The sequence below is a fragment of the Botrytis byssoidea genome (genome assembly GCF_014898295.1).
Source record: "Botrytis byssoidea strain MUCL 94 chromosome Unknown BBYS_001, whole genome shotgun sequence".
NCBI lineage: Eukaryota > Fungi > Ascomycota > Leotiomycetes > Helotiales > Sclerotiniaceae > Botrytis > Botrytis byssoidea.
In genome coordinates this window covers 1,088,290-1,104,091 of record NW_024065842.1, presented here as the reverse complement: position 1 = coordinate 1,104,091, position 15,802 = coordinate 1,088,290, and the positions used below count along the sequence as shown (strand labels likewise).

The 15,802-nt window shown below is 28.7% G+C and overlaps 4 protein-coding genes across 4 annotated transcripts; 1 reads left to right on the top strand and 3 right to left on the bottom strand.

Moving 5' to 3' along the window:
* Positions 1-2,403: 2,403 nt before the first annotated feature.
* EAE97_000327 (uncharacterized protein) lies at positions 2,404-3,984 on the bottom strand (the record flags this gene model as incomplete). The annotated part of the gene is made up of 1 exon (XM_038870837.1): positions 2,404-3,984. The coding sequence occupies one exon, from the start codon at positions 3,982-3,984 to the stop codon at positions 2,404-2,406; it is 1,581 nt and encodes a 526-aa protein (XP_038738198.1).
* A 2,170-nt stretch (positions 3,985-6,154) lies between these two features.
* EAE97_000326 (uncharacterized protein) lies at positions 6,155-8,412 on the top strand. Its single transcript, XM_038870836.1, has 2 exons — positions 6,155-6,434; positions 6,489-8,412. Exons 1-2 carry the CDS (start codon positions 6,339-6,341, stop codon positions 7,905-7,907), a joined length of 1,515 nt encoding a protein of 504 aa, XP_038738197.1. The 5' UTR covers positions 6,155-6,338; the 3' UTR covers positions 7,908-8,412.
* A 334-nt stretch (positions 8,413-8,746) lies between these two features.
* EAE97_000325 (uncharacterized protein) lies at positions 8,747-9,264 on the bottom strand (the record flags this gene model as incomplete). The annotated part of the gene is made up of 4 exons (XM_038870835.1): positions 8,747-8,950; positions 8,984-9,094; positions 9,170-9,210; positions 9,252-9,264. The coding sequence occupies 4 exons, from the start codon at positions 9,262-9,264 to the stop codon at positions 8,747-8,749; spliced, it is 369 nt and encodes a 122-aa protein (XP_038738196.1).
* A 978-nt stretch (positions 9,265-10,242) lies between these two features.
* Positions 10,243-10,535, bottom strand: EAE97_000324 (uncharacterized protein; the record flags this gene model as incomplete). The annotated part of the gene is made up of 2 exons (XM_038870834.1): positions 10,243-10,427; positions 10,517-10,535. The coding sequence occupies 2 exons, from the start codon at positions 10,533-10,535 to the stop codon at positions 10,243-10,245; spliced, it is 204 nt and encodes a 67-aa protein (XP_038738195.1).
* Positions 10,536-15,802: the final 5,267 nt, after the last annotated feature.

Sequence of the window (15,802 nt, the reverse complement as noted above, 5' to 3'; positions counted from 1 at the left end):
TGAAAATATAACTTTAGAATTAAATAAAACTAAATTTTTTTTAAAACTTTGTTTTTATATTCTAAAAAATAAGTAATTCTTTATATATAATTTTAAAAATTATAAAGAATTTAATTTCAAAAATATAATTAATATATATTTTAATAAATTTATTAATTTAATTACTATATAAATATTTAGATTACTAAAATAATTTATATCAAATAATCAAATTAAATAATTTGAATATAATAGTAAATATATATATTTAATATTATTCTTTTTATAATAATTCTAAAATAATATTAATTTATGATTTTTTATTTTATTTAATATTAATATTCGATATTTGCTTTTTTCTTTGATTTTTAATATATTTATCAAAATGTTTTAATTATTCTAAATTTGTTTTATTATTTATTATTTATTAAATATAAATTTAATAATTTATTTTATAGAAAAGTTGATTTGGATATATTAATTAAAAGATGAATTTATTCATAAATTATTAGAAATAAGAAAATAGTTTTAATTTTCTTTATTTTTATATATTATTATTATAATTTTATTTTCAATTATTTAATTATATTATTTTATCTTTATTATATTATTCTATATTAATTATAATTATTATAATATTTATAATTCTTATTATGCAAACAATGCAGAAAAAAATTCAGCTTTCCTTCCCGATTGCGATACCATCAAATTTCCGTCCATAATAACAAGTGAGCTAGCTCATGACTGCAAACATTGCTCAAAAAGCTTTAACGTTTCTGATCACGCAAAGGAACACCAAAGTTTTGCTCATAATGATAAGCAACCTTATGGGTGTGAACAATACGAAAAAAGTTAAAGCTTTTTGGTTACTTGAAGCACTATCAACTAGCTGTTCCGAAACACTTTTCAAATTCCTCTAAATGTTCTGGTACATCTTTCAGCATCTCCGTTTCTGATGCGTTTAAGGAAACCTTGGAAAAGCTACTCCTGATTTTCAACTGTTCCCAACTTCGCATATACGAGAATTAGAAAGATTATTGTGGTGATTAGCGGCAATTACTATTGTTGGGCAGTTGTTAATATTCAATGGGGATTAGTATAGGGGAATCACTAAGGACCGGTTGAGTGGCGAAGGATGGGCTACCGATGTGATGCGGCCGGAGGTGATATGCTGTACCATAATGTTGGAATAAAGTTTGCATGTTGTTATTGATAAGTAATGAATGGAGCCTTTGCTGTTTGATAGGTTGCATATTGTTACTACTCTGCCATCGCTCTTACCCAGATCCAAACAATGTTGACGTCACTTCAGACAAAGATCTGGCCAGCATGTTGAACGAGTATTGATAGGCGGTTATGGGCAGCTGAGGCTTTGAATGATTGCGCAGAGCATTCTGGGTAAAGATAGCTGAAGCTCAGGAAGGCGATCAAATCAAATGGCAGTATAGATATATGATACCTCGGAGAAGTCCAGCGACGATTGGCTTGCTCTGGGATTTTTAGGTAAAGATGTCTTGAAGATTCAATGAGCTTTTCAAAGGGGAGATCTATTGCAAGGTAACAGATAATCAAAGGGATATTCTTCAAGGTATTGTGAAAGAAGAGGTATTGAGATGGATGGTATTCAGATCATAAAAGCTGTGCCGTGCATCCTCATAACCTTAATATCATTAACCATGCCAGCAATTGATAAAACCAGCAACTCCATTTCGAATGTGTTTCCAAAGGTACTTAAACAAGGAAAAGTAGCGGCATCAATGTCTGATGATATACAACCTTCCTGACCATTCCATTTCCAGGATTAATCAAGTCTGGCACATAGTACTCCGCTCGAAACATATGTAGTGTATATTTCCATAGCCATGTTAAAAATACACCCATGCAACCATCGTATTCGAATAGAAGTATAACCCCAACTAAGGTACCCTGTATGCATTCTAGAGTAACCTGAATAGCTTGCAAGTCACCGCGGATTTAATGCATATCGGGAGAAGCCTCCGACACAATGTCAAATCCGAACCAGAGGTTGAATGAGTTACCTCGATATAGAAAAAGGGTACTTTTAATCACACAGTCACCTTTTCATTAACCTCAATAATCGTTGTAGCACTGCTATACCTTATACTGGCATTGGAACGCATATAGTCGCTCTTTTCAACAGATTGTATGGGGGAAGTGGGATCGGGATGGTAGAAACCATACGCCAGGTGGATATATCTGAAGCCTCAGATAAGACTAAGGTGGAGGTAGAAGGGACGCAGCCGGAAACTGAAAGACCCCAGAGTGTAAACAAGTTGGAGTTATGAATGAGGAACAAGAAATAAAGAACTCGTTGAAGGATGAAGTGAGGCTGATAAAGTTGTAGTGTATTAAGATGAGAAGATGAGAAGATGGAAAGAGCACACCTGACTGGTATTGAATAAACTACATTTTGATTAACTTAGAAGCAGTGTTATGAGCTCCTAAGCCTTTTCGTTTTCGACAAACAAGTTTGTTTTTCTCTTTGCTATCACCATTACCCAGCTTGTTAAACTCTGTCAACACACAAGTAGTACAGACTCCTTTCTGATCATAATACTTGTCTTTGTTACATCTACTATCTAGAGCAGTAACACGAGCAACATCCCCTAGCTTCATGAAATGCTTTATCAATACTATATCTATTTCGATATCATGATGGATTCCATTAGCCCATCGAATCAGGTTTGCTATATCTGAAATAAGCCACGAATTTGTTTCCTTCCATAATCCGAGGGTGTTATCAGGGTCGGAATCGAGCGGATCGTAGAAAAACAATGCAGAGCACCAAAACAAAGTAGCATTAAATAAACGAATGTCTGATTTACGAACACAGTTACCAAGAATTGACAACTTGGTAGTTAAACGCTTGTGTTCGTAAACATTTGAGTTGATTCGCATCGTTGTTTGTATCCATTTCAACAGTCTCGAGTTAAGAGCTTGTGATATCTCGGAATTATAATCGAGTTGTTGATTTAATCCCCGAGAGTCTAAGTTAGCAAGCTGTGCTTTGGCGAGCTGTTCCTCGTCCGAATCCACATCGAAGTTGATTTCGATATATCTCGGATCGTTTTCGACGTCATCCAAATTCACTGGAATATGCAGCAGTTCTTCACAGTCATGAGAGAGTGTGTCATGCACCATCGTCGAGTTATGACGAGGTAGAGTTTGAGGTAGTGTCTCTGTAGTTGTTGCTCCGATAATATTGACCGATGATGTTTCCTGTTCGAAGATTGGTAGTGACCGGGGAGCCTGCACTTCCAGGAGCAGATCAGGATTCTTGGTGTATGGTGGTAGTAGTGATACTGGGCCAAGTCTACTCCATTCCACCAATGCAGGTGTTTGTCCAATGTATATTTCCTTCATATTGGTTTTGTGTATGTTGGTGCCAGTATTGCTTATGCGACTACGAACCTCTTCCAGACCTACCAATGCATAATCATTTGGCTTGATATATACAGTGAAGGTTTTCGCATCAGATAGAGATTCAAAGCTACCGATCAATTCTTTTGAGCTGTAATTTCGAGGTTTAATAGTTGTAATATTCTTCTTCTTCTTTGTAATAATAAACCCCTTTGCGATTAGATCGAATTGTAAACAAATAACATGCATTGAATCGCTGATTTCAGCATCGTGAATAGCAGAAGCATCGAGATGAGATAAATTTCCGATATTGGATATCAAACAAGGCTTGGTAGTATCTGAGAAGTTGGTATGGGTATCAGGGGGAACAACCAATAACATCTCTATTTTCTGCTTATTAGTTCCAAGTATAACAGATACTTCAAGGGAAAAGTGAATATGAAGGTGCCCTTCTTTATCATGGTATATAGCTATGAAAAAGTTGAGATTCTGTCCATTACACTTCAAACGAGAACCTAGTGTACGAGGTGTACGCGATTCATCCTCCCATTTTATAAACACTCTTTCGCGAAGGATAAGTCGAAGTTTGAGTTTCTCAATCAATATTTCAGTTGGATTCGACATAATTTGTTCCTATAACTATAATTAGCAATAAACATAATAGGAACATTATAAGCCCACACTTTATGTATGATTCCCAACCCACCCAGGCTATAGAGCAGCCTTGACTCTTGAACAAAATGAAGGGTAAAAGTGGTTCACAAAACCTGATATATATATAAGTCGTATTGGAGTTGGAGTTGTTCTAAGCAACAGACGTTGAAAGAATACCACTAATAGGGTTGTTCTAAGCAACGGACGTTGAAAGAATACCACTAATAGGGTTGTTCTAAGCAACGGACATTGAAAGAATACCACTAATAGGGTTGTTCTAAGCAACGGATATTGAAAGAATACCACTAATAGGGTTGTTCTAAGCAACAGACGTTGAAAGAATACCACTAATAGGGTTGTTCTAAGCAACAGACATTGAAAGAATACTACTAATAGAGTTGTTCTAAGCAACGGACATTGAAAGAATACCACTAATAGGGCTGTTCTAAGCAACAGACGTTGAAAGAATACCACTAATAGGGTTGTTCTAAGCAACAGACGTTGAAAGAATACCACTAATAGGGCTGTTCTAAGCAACAAGCGTTGGAAGAATACCACTAATAGGGCTGTTCTAAGCAACAAGCGTTGGAAGAATACCACGATAGAGATAGAGATGGAGAGATTGAGGGATGGAGATAGAACGTCAGTGCTGTGCGATGTGCGACGGGGTTGGTGATGGTGATGGCGATGGGTGATGGGTGATGGTGATGGTGATGGCGATGATGGGTGATGGTGATGGCGATGGGTGATGGTGATGGCGACGGGGTTGGTGATGGTGATGGCGATGGGTGATGGTGATGGGTGATGGTGATGGAAGTGAAGTAAAAAAAAAAGAGAGATAACGATGCAAGTACGAGTAGTAGTGCAGGCAATAATCAGGCACACATTTTTTCTGTTATAAGGAAAACACACTAACAACGCATATGTGGAGTATTGATTTGAGATTGTACAATGATTATAAGGGTAAATATTATAAAACACACCAAAAAGCAACCATACTTTTCCCTATATACAAAAGCTTTAACTAATTAAAATATTATACTCTTTGAAAATTGTTATAATGAATTAAAACTAAAGAAAATATTATAAATATAGATTTCAATATACTAATATATTAAAATAGATTTATTTCTTAAGAATTTTATTAAATAATTTATTAAAACCTTTAAAAATTTTAAAAGCTTTATAAGCCTTTATAAATAAATAAAAACTTGAAAATCGAAATTTAAAAAGATAATTTAATATATATTTGAATTATTTAAAGTAGTAATAAAATATATAAAAACAGTAAGTTTTTAATAAAAATGGGGTTTACATCATTTATCTATATAACCATTGTAAATGGAAAATAAGACATTGAGAGAATTAAATTTTTGAATATTTCGTACTATCACAAGATTGAATTGGACTTCTGTAGAAAAAAGTTTATCGAAAGTCCGTAAAAATAAAATGATTCGAAATATATTGGAAGCGCCAAGATGCCCGAATGATGCATATATAGCCACAAAAATACAGAACACCTGAGTTTAGCCTCTAATAATATGTGCTACAACCTTCAATATCTGTTTACATATTTTCGTTGGCCAGTAGTATTGATTTAACTAGCAGAACTCTCTTATCTGTCAGTTGATGCTGATTACTATATTGTGGATGACGAATAGTGTTTGAACGAATGCCTGTCTACGGATATCTCTTTCCAGCTTAGCGACGGAGAAAGTCTCGCATATATCATACAGTGATTATATGAATAAATAATGTAAAACCCACTTTTATTAAAAACTTACTGTTTTTATATATTTTACTACTACTTTAAACAATTCAAATATATATTAAACTATTTCCTCAAATTTCGATTTTCAAATTCTTTTTTATTTATAAAAGCTTATAAAACTTTCAAAAATTTTAAAGATTTTGATAAACTATTTAATAGAATTATTAAAGAATAAACCTATTTTAATATATTAACATACTGAAATCTATATTTACAATACTTCAATATACTAAAATTCATTATATTAATTTTCAAAAAACATAATATTTTGATTGATTAAAGCCCTTATATATAGGGAAAAGCACAACCGCTTTTTGATATGTTTTATAATACTTACCCTTACAACCATTATACATATTGCCGAATTCCCCGGTTCCCCGTTCCCGCCAAAATAATTCAACTTGGTTTAACATCGAGCTTGCTTAGTATTGATTGATATCCACACCAATCCACCACCACGTCAAGTCTTCCATCCACACATAATCTGCAAAGTGCTGGGCAGCAATATTCAAGACAGCAGCCCTCCTCTCGCAAGAACACACATCTAGAAAAGATGTTATTTCCCCAAGAACAAAATGAATCCAGAGACGGGAACATCAAATCGAAGCAGTCATTTCCTTCTCCAATCAGCAATACTCCTAGTATCAAGGTATATTATTCTTATTTTGATATACTACAAAGCTAACTCATTAAATTTCCGCAGATCGAGAATCGTCAATTAAAGCGAAAACGATCACAAAACGAAGCTACATCCCCTTCTATTATTCCTTTTGAGAAACGGCTACGGTCATCGATCTCACAACCTCACACGGAGGACACAGCCTGCGAGAATACTGTGTTTGATATCTGCGAGAAGAAGATCGACCCCCTTGAATATTGGACGAAAGAACTTCGCTGGCCAAACGAATACTTTGAACCCGAGAAGAATATGAATCATCTGCTTGCGAAGAAGAAATCTTCTTCATCTCTTCGTAGCAAACAATCAGAAGCAGGTTATACTCCGCCTACATCTATTACAAATACCGACCAAAAGCCAAGGGAAGTAAAAAGTGCTCCTTATACACGCCCGAGCTATACAACTGGTCTTGCGACAAAGGGCAGCTTTATGAACAAGTCCGATTTGAGCATTACAGATGCAAGCAAGGACCTCTGCCGAATTCTACTGGAGACAGAGCAGAAAATACCCGAAGACTCTTTATTCCGTGATGAGATATTTGAAAAATCCTGCCGAAAGATTCAGGATAGGAATGAAGCAAGAGTAGTTCAAGATATCGCCCGACTGATCGTTCCTTCTGCGGAAACCTTGGCGACATATGGTGCCACACATCTTGAATCTTTGATAGAAAGTGTTAATGAAGGTTGGAATAGCTCTATACCTTTTTACGGTCCTCGCCCACAGCCTGATTATTCGGTTGGATTCAGACGATCTGCATTTACAGATGATCAACTGGAAAAACTTGCACCTTTTGTTGGCGAAATTACGGACACTTTTGCTTCATATTTCATAGCTACTTGGCAGATATACCTTCCGTTTTTAACATCAGAGGTGAAGTGTGGTGCTGCAGCTCTGGATACTGCCGATCGGCAAAATGCTCACAGCATGACAATTGCAGTGAGAGGGACGGTCGAACTCTTTAGACTCGTAAAACGAGAAAAAGAGCTTCATCGAGAGATACTCGGTTTTTCCATCTCGCATGATCATCGAACTGTAAGGATCTATGGTCATTATCCTGTAATCGATGAGGGGAAAACCACTTTTTTTCGCCATCCGATTCATACATTCGACTTCACAGCATTAGATGGTAAAGAGAAATGGACCGCATACAAATTCACCAAGAATATTTACGATATCTGGATGCCGATCCATCTGAAGAGAATTTGTTCCGTTATCGATGACATACCCTCTGATCTAAATTTTGAGGTCTCGCAGCAATCCGAGCCAGGGGAATCTGGACTTTCACAAGGGTTAGGGAGTCCCAATAGTCTTGAGCAAACAAGCTACGATACCATGTCTTTCAAGGAAGCCGACGACCAGTCAAGTCGTATTACTTCAGATACCTTGCCATCTCTGGAACTTGAGGAGGGGGTACCCGAAAACCCAAAGAAAAGAGGTCGGCAATAAATTGCTTTGTTAGAAAAGAGTGTGTGGGAATATAATGATAGCTTTCATATTCCCTTTTCTTGAGAAGACGAGAGATTTCGTATTGAAAAAACACTATTGTTTGTTACAGATAATCCTAGGAGACAACTATGTTGAGGTCTTCACACGATCTTCCTTCCCTTCCTAACATGAAAGCTATGCTGTATTTGAGTATCGGGGTTCAGGGTTATGGTTTTTCCTAATCCCAAGTGTTCCCTTATTGTCAAAATCTATCTAGTACCATCCATCTCAATGCCTCCCTTGGATGAAGAATGCATTCTCACGACCCTTTAGAAAACATGAAGATAAATGTATCAATAAAATAATTGTGATTTTTCCCTCGAAATACTTCAACCCTATATAATTATTTACTTCTTAAACATTTTTTAAAAAAATTGAAAACTCGGTAAATCCAAATCGAAAAGGATCAATTCCTTGAAAGACATTCCCCTAATTATCCATTACTTTGCAATAGATTTCTCCTTTCTAAAAATCTCACCGAACCTCTAAGACAGCTTCACTCAAAAATTCTCCAACCACAACCACCACAGAAAGCACACTGAGAGCATTAGCCGTATTAGGTATTCAAAACGATTGATATGCATAGTCAACTCCATTGTATATAGCTTTTAACAAAATACGCATTACACTTAATTCAACCTGATAGTCATTTATCTGTGTGTTTCCAACTATACAACCATATCTAAACCGCATAATTCATAACTTGATATACGAGCAGTTTAACACTCCGAGTATGGTAAACAGTAATTCTGATAACAAAAACAAGTGTTGAAGATGGTTTGTATCACTCCAAAGTAATATCATAGAGACAATCCATGTTGACGTGCTGTATGATTAAGAAAATGCATAGCACTACCCAAAAATGCCGAACAATCTTGGTAAGGGCAGTGGAACCCCTCATCAACGGTACGAGATTGAAGGTATTGAGTTTTGATATGCCGACTAAGACTATCAATATGAAGGTATTCATACTCTCGTTTCTTTGATTCTACTTCAATATTATTCTATTTGCAGAAGGCACAAAATAATATAAGAACCTCAGAAAGCTTTTGAGATTTTGTAATTGTATCAGAAATTAGAGATATCGTTATAAGATTAGAATTCGTATCTTCTGATGAGGGTTGGGGGCTAGTGATATATTTGCGAGGCTATCCTTTAAATCTCGCTATTCGATATTGATGAGGGGATTCTTAGCGTTTGCAAAGTTGAATTAGGTTTTGCACAAGCTTGATTCGCTTTTGAATAATTTGATTTTCTATTAAGCCTATAAATAATTCGAAAAACAGTTTAGCAATAGTAGCTCACTCCTTAAGCTCATATTCAATTATTAAAGGAATAAGAATATCAGTAGGAAGGATTTCTTGTAATTGTTAATCAACTTTGATAATATAAATAATCTTATAAAACTCCTTAATAATACTATCCAATAATTGTTTATTCTTTTAACTTTTTAAATTGTTGATTTTAGTTTGTATTACTTAATGTTTTTTATATCATCTCGTATTCGCAATTATTTTAATAATAAAATAACCATATATTTTAATCTTTCGAATAGATTCTTTATATTTTTGAATAAGTTAAAGAATATTGGGATTTTGATTAATCTCAAACTTCTGTATATCTATTAAGTTTGAAGGGGCCTGCTTATAATAAGATAGTTGGCTAATAACTCAAATTAGATCTTTTTATTATATAAATCTAAGATAAATAGCTTAATAATTCGTATTAATGAATACTAATATATAATATCATTTATAAATATCTTTCCAATAACCTATAATCTGCTGGCGTTTTTCGGATATAACAGACTCTATATTATTAATTAGCTATTCAATAAGAAATCTTAATAGAGGGCGAGAGGAATCAAGAGGGTTTTATATTAGTAACCTACCATTCAATCTTTTCCCTAAAGCTCATCGCAAATCATAGAATTCTAGTCTCTTCTTATATCTATAGATCCTATTAAGACAAATAAGATAATATTAATGTTTTGAATATTCTAAATATTTAATATTTGAAATACGAATATTATTAAAAGTACTCTTCACATCCCGAAAGACAGGCCTCCTAGCCCATTTGCTGTCTCATTGTAAATAAATACAATCTATATTAAATAATATAATTAAAGAATATATATCCCTAAGAGAATTAAACTTACTTTCGAATATATTATCAGCTAGCACTAAAGCTAATATAAAAATTACCTTACAGTATACTAAATCTTTAGCTTCATAAAATACAAATATCTTCTTGTTTTTGATTAATAAATTGAAAAGACAAAATTAACAACCACTTATTACTTCTTTTTCCCATCTAACCATTTGATTTGCTTAAGGTTAAACTTTATTATAATAATTGGTAACTGGCTTTTAATTAAAAAAAGGAAAAGTTGGAATTCGATATTTTGATATAAAAATCTAATAAGAGCTTTTAGTTTAGTAGTAATATAGCCAATAAGATTCAAAAAGGAAAATATTTGTACTCAGAGATATTTATAAGTATAAATCTCAGTATTGTGAATTCAATAATTGTTTTGAAAAGTATATAAATCTTCAACAAAAAGCCCTAACTTTTCTTTTTCTGAATCATTGAGTTCAAATTTAATAATCAAGTTTTGTGAAATTCATTATTATCAAATTAATATAATCTTCTTATTAGAAAGATTAAAGATAAATATATATATTATAAATATTATAAAGAATACCTTTATTTATATAATATTCTACTAATTGTAAGAGTTGAGGCCCCGGCTTATCGTACATTTAAGCGAGATTAGGGTAGTCACCTAATTTCGCACACCTTATTTTAAAAATTCAATTATTATTCTAAAATTCATTATTTTCGATTTAAATTTAAAACAAATATTGAATATAATTATGAAGATAATAATTATAAATTTTATTAAAATTGGTATACTCCTTAATGTTTTAGAGTTATTTAAATTAGAATTGATAGAAAATCCTAGGGATGGATTATTTCAAATTTAAATATATTATAATTTATTATAAGAAGTATAATTAAGTTTAATTCGATTAGAAGAATTTGGAAAGAAAAGATTTATTAAAAGTCTATAATGATTATTAAAGAGATTTATTGAATTATAAGAATAATTGTTAAAGATTGAAGCAAAAGGAGAATGATTTTCAAATAAATTAAAAATATATTTGGTATTAAGATTTCAATATATATAATTTAAAAGGAATTGTATTGATATAAGTATAATAAATGTATAATATATTCTAAGCTTTTTATCTTGAGAATATATGCAAAAAAGAGGTTAGATTTTGTATATAAATATTATTAATAAGAAATTAGTAATATTATTATTATTAGATTAAAAGGAGAGAATTAGAGGCTAGTTATATAATTAAATAAAAGTATTTTTGAATTAGGAAAAGTGAGTAGAATATAGATTATTAAATAGATTAATAAAAAAAGATATATTAATTATATTAAATTAGTATATCGATCAAAAAGAATATTGATAATAATATAGAGTGTAATTAATTGAAATTATAAATCTTTATTGATTTTCTTAGAAAAGCTTGAGAGTAATAAAAATATTATTTTTAAAGTATATATATAATAAGTTCTTAAGTTTATTATATTTTTATTATTTGATAAATTAGGATTTGAATATATATTTATAGAGAATAATTTTAAGATATATTTTGAATATACTTATAAAGTTTGATTAAAATATAATATATAAAACTTTGATTAATTATTCTCTTTTTCGGATTTTAATTTAATTGAGAAAGTATGGTAATAAATGAAAAAGAAATTAAAAAAGCTATTATTTGTATTTATTTCTATAAAGAAATTGAAATATGAATTGTAAGTTTTTTGGAATAGAGTAGATTTTTTAGATTTCAGGTTATATATTGAAAGATTGATTTGTAAGATTGAAGATGTAATTGAAGCATAAAGATTAGCTATTATTTATTAATATAATACTCAAGTTTTATAAGATTATATTGTATGGTTGATTTATTATTAAATTTTAAAAAATTAGATCGAAAAATAGATGGTGTGCGATAAGCTGGGGCCTCAACTCTTACATATACCATATTAAAAATCTTTTAATATATAATAATAGAAAATTCCTTTTTGATTTATGAATTCTTTATTCATTAAAAAAAATAAGCTTTAAAAATAACTATTTTGTAAGTTTTAATAGTTTTTGATAATTTATTAATCTTTAAGACTTTATAAAATCTATTAGAAGAATATAAGCAATTATTTATGAATTTATTATTGAAATATATTTTTATTATTTTTATTTTTTTAATTCTATTTCTATTATAGCTTTAATTTTATTATTAGGATTTGATAATATAATCCCTTTTGCTTCAAAATCGTTTATTATTTACTAATAATAATTAGCTCAGTATTAGAATCAAATCCCTGATTAGACTGAGAATTATAACTTGAATCTTGATTAATATTAGAATTAGAAATAGAATCAAACTTATTAATAATAATAGAAAATAATCTTCACTATTCATTTATTTTCTTCTTTTTTATAATCCGCGGTTCATATATTTGTAATTATTCTTTCTTGTTTTGTAATATACAAGCAAATGATTTATATTTATTATAACGGAGGGCTCGATATTGAGCATATCGTCAAAGGATAGGGTAAGACATATTGTGATTTCTAATAGCTGAATAATTCTGTGATAAGATATTAGCAGATTGTAATAATAAAGAAGGCTAGTGAATAAAGCAGATCTTTTATTTATGACAGAATATATAAGACTGATATAATTTATTGCATTTAGAACACAATTGAATGGTATCTGATATTATTGATAACTTCAAAAATCGCTTTTGTTTAGTTTTTGATAAATGAGAAGTAATAATGCTAAGTTTTAATAATATATATTTAATAATATATAAGAGTAAGAATTAAATAATCCTAGAATAAACTTTGTAGAGGAAAAGCTTATAAAAGAAAAGAGCAAAGTTTGAAGAGTTGAAGAATAAAATAAGGAAATGTAGAAAATAATTATAAAGGAATTACTGGATTATATACCTTTTAATCACAAATTCAATGTAGTTATAACTTATATTTGATTGTAAACCATCTTTATTAGGAATATTTTTAGTTTTTGAGAGGGGGGAGGAAGGGGTATTCAAAAAGAAAGAACAAAGTAGGTGAGTAGATGATATTGGAATTAGGAATTGGGAGTTTGAGAATTGAATAAGTATGTTATTGTAGAGCGTCTGTAAAGCAATAAGAGTTTAAACTTATCAAATTTTTGATGGCCTGAGGATAAGCAGTTAAGCGAGTGGAATGGCCGTATAAAACAGCGGAAGGAAGATGCTGAAAACAGAGTGCAAAACGCTAACATCTAGTTACTTGTAGAATTATTATAAAAATAATAATATTAAATAAATATATTTACTATTATATTCAAATTATTTAATTCAATTATTTGATATAAATTATTTTAATAATCTGAAATATTTATATAGTAATTAAATTAATAAATTTATTAAAATATATATTAATTATATTTTGAAAATTAAATTCTTTATAATTTTTAAAATTATATATAAAGAATTAATTATTTTTTAGAATATAAAAACAAAGTTTTAAAAAATAAGTTTAGTTTTATTTAATTCTAAAATTATATTCTCAAAATTAAATATTCGAATTTATATATTTACTTCTTTCTTTTTTAATTTAAATTAATAAATTTTTTAAATCTCTTATAATTTAATTAAAGCTTTTTTTTAATTAATATTAATTAAATTTTAAATAAATTATTATTAATTAAACTTTTCTATATTTTTATTTGAAATTATATTAATTTTAATTAAAGATATAAAAAAATTAATTTATAAAAATATATTTTTAAATATAAAGATTTATATATTTCAAAAGCAAATAAGATATTAAATAAATATTAATATATAAAAAAAACTTAATTATATTAAGAAAAAGTATTCATTAAATAAAAAACTTTTAATATATTATTTTAATAAAAAATTAATATTTAGATTTAATATAATAAATATTAAAATAAATAAATTTTAATAAAAAAATATTTTCTAATAAATATTATAATAAATATAGAAAATTAGATTGTAATTCAAGAATTTATCAAAATAATATAATAAATCCTAAATTATTAGATTTTTAATAATTTCAATTAATTGATATAATAGTTATTAAATAATTTGTATTTGAAAGTATAAATTGAGATAAAAGTAATCTATATATTGATATAGTCTATATACTAATAAATTATATTAGTATATATACTAATAAACTACGTTATAACATGGTTTATCAGCATATGGGCTATATCACCATATAGGCCACTTTCATCTCAATTTATACTTTCAAACCCATATTATTTAATAACAATTGAATCAATTGATTAAAACTATTAAGAATCTAATAATCTAGGATTTATTATATTATTTTGATAAGTTCTTGTATTATGCTTTGTTTTTTTGTATTTATTATAATATCGATTAAAAGATGATTCCCTATTAGAATTCCCTTCTTTTTAATGTTTATTGTATTAAATCTGAATATCAATCTTTTGCTGAGATAATATATCAAAAGCTTTTTATTCAATGAGTATTCTTTTTTGATGTAATTGGGTTTTTTTTGTGTGTTGATATTTACTTAATATTTTATTTGCTTTTTGAAGTGTATAAATTTCTATAATTAAAAGTGTGTTTTTATAAGCTAATCTTTTTGTATTTTTAATTAGAATTAATATAATCTCAAATATAGGTATAGGGAAATTTGTTTGATGATAAGTTATTTGAGATTTAATTAATATTGATTAAGAAAGAGTTTTAATTGGATTATAAGGTATTTAAGAGATCTATTGATTTAGATTGAAAGAGGAGAGGGTAGATATACAAATTTGAATATCTAATTTCGAAAATACAATTTCAGGATTAAATAGAATTAAACTTGTTTTTTGAAATTCTGATTTTATATTCTAAGAAATGATTAATTCCTTATATATAATTTTAAAAGTTATAAAGAATTCAATCTTCGAAATATAATTGATATATACTTTAATAAATCCATTAATTTGATTATTATATAAACATTTTAGATTACTAAAATAATTAATATTAAGTAATTGAATTAAATAATTTGAATATAATAATAAATGTAAATATATAATATCATTCTTTTTATAATATATTTGAAAAGCTATTAATTTGTGGTTTTTATATTTATTTAATATTAATATTTGATATTTGCTCTTTTTTCGATTCTTAATATGCTTATTGAAGTATTTCAATTATTCTAAATCTGTTTTATTGTTTGTTCATTTATTAGATATAGGTTTAATAGCTTATTCTATAGAAAGATTTGTTTTAATATACTAATTAAAGAAATAAATTTATTCTTGAATTATTAGAAATAAGGGAATAGTTTTATTCTCTCTATTTCCGTATATTATTGTTATAGCTTATTCTCGATTGTTTAATTATATTAATTTATTTCTATTATGTTTCTTAATATTAATAATAATTATTGCTATATATATAATCCTTATTATAAAGCCTATTTTATTAAAATTATAGAAATCTCTATTCAAAATGCTGTATTTCGCTTATATATTTGTAACTAATCGAAACCATTTTTTAATAAATTTAGGATTCTTGTAAAAAGCTTTTTGAAAGTTATAAATACAATTAAAACATATTTTTAATTCGATTCGACATTTTACAAATCGATATATTTAAAGCTTTTCAATATTCTTTGTATTCCTTGATTCAAGAATATAATTTGCTATATCTTCTATATTTTTGAATTTAAATAAAAAACCTCTTGAATCCATATTAAATATATATTCAATAATAATATTCTC

Excerpts from the sequence above, each read along its gene's own strand:
- EAE97_000326 (XM_038870836.1), top strand. The coding sequence starts at position 6,339 with ATGTTATTTCCCCAAGAACAAAATGAATCCAGAGACGGGAACATCAAA. Across the intron at positions 6,435-6,488 it reads GCAATACTCCTAGTATCAAG|ATCGAGAATCGTCAATTAAA; the intron begins GTATATTATTCT and ends AAATTTCCGCAG.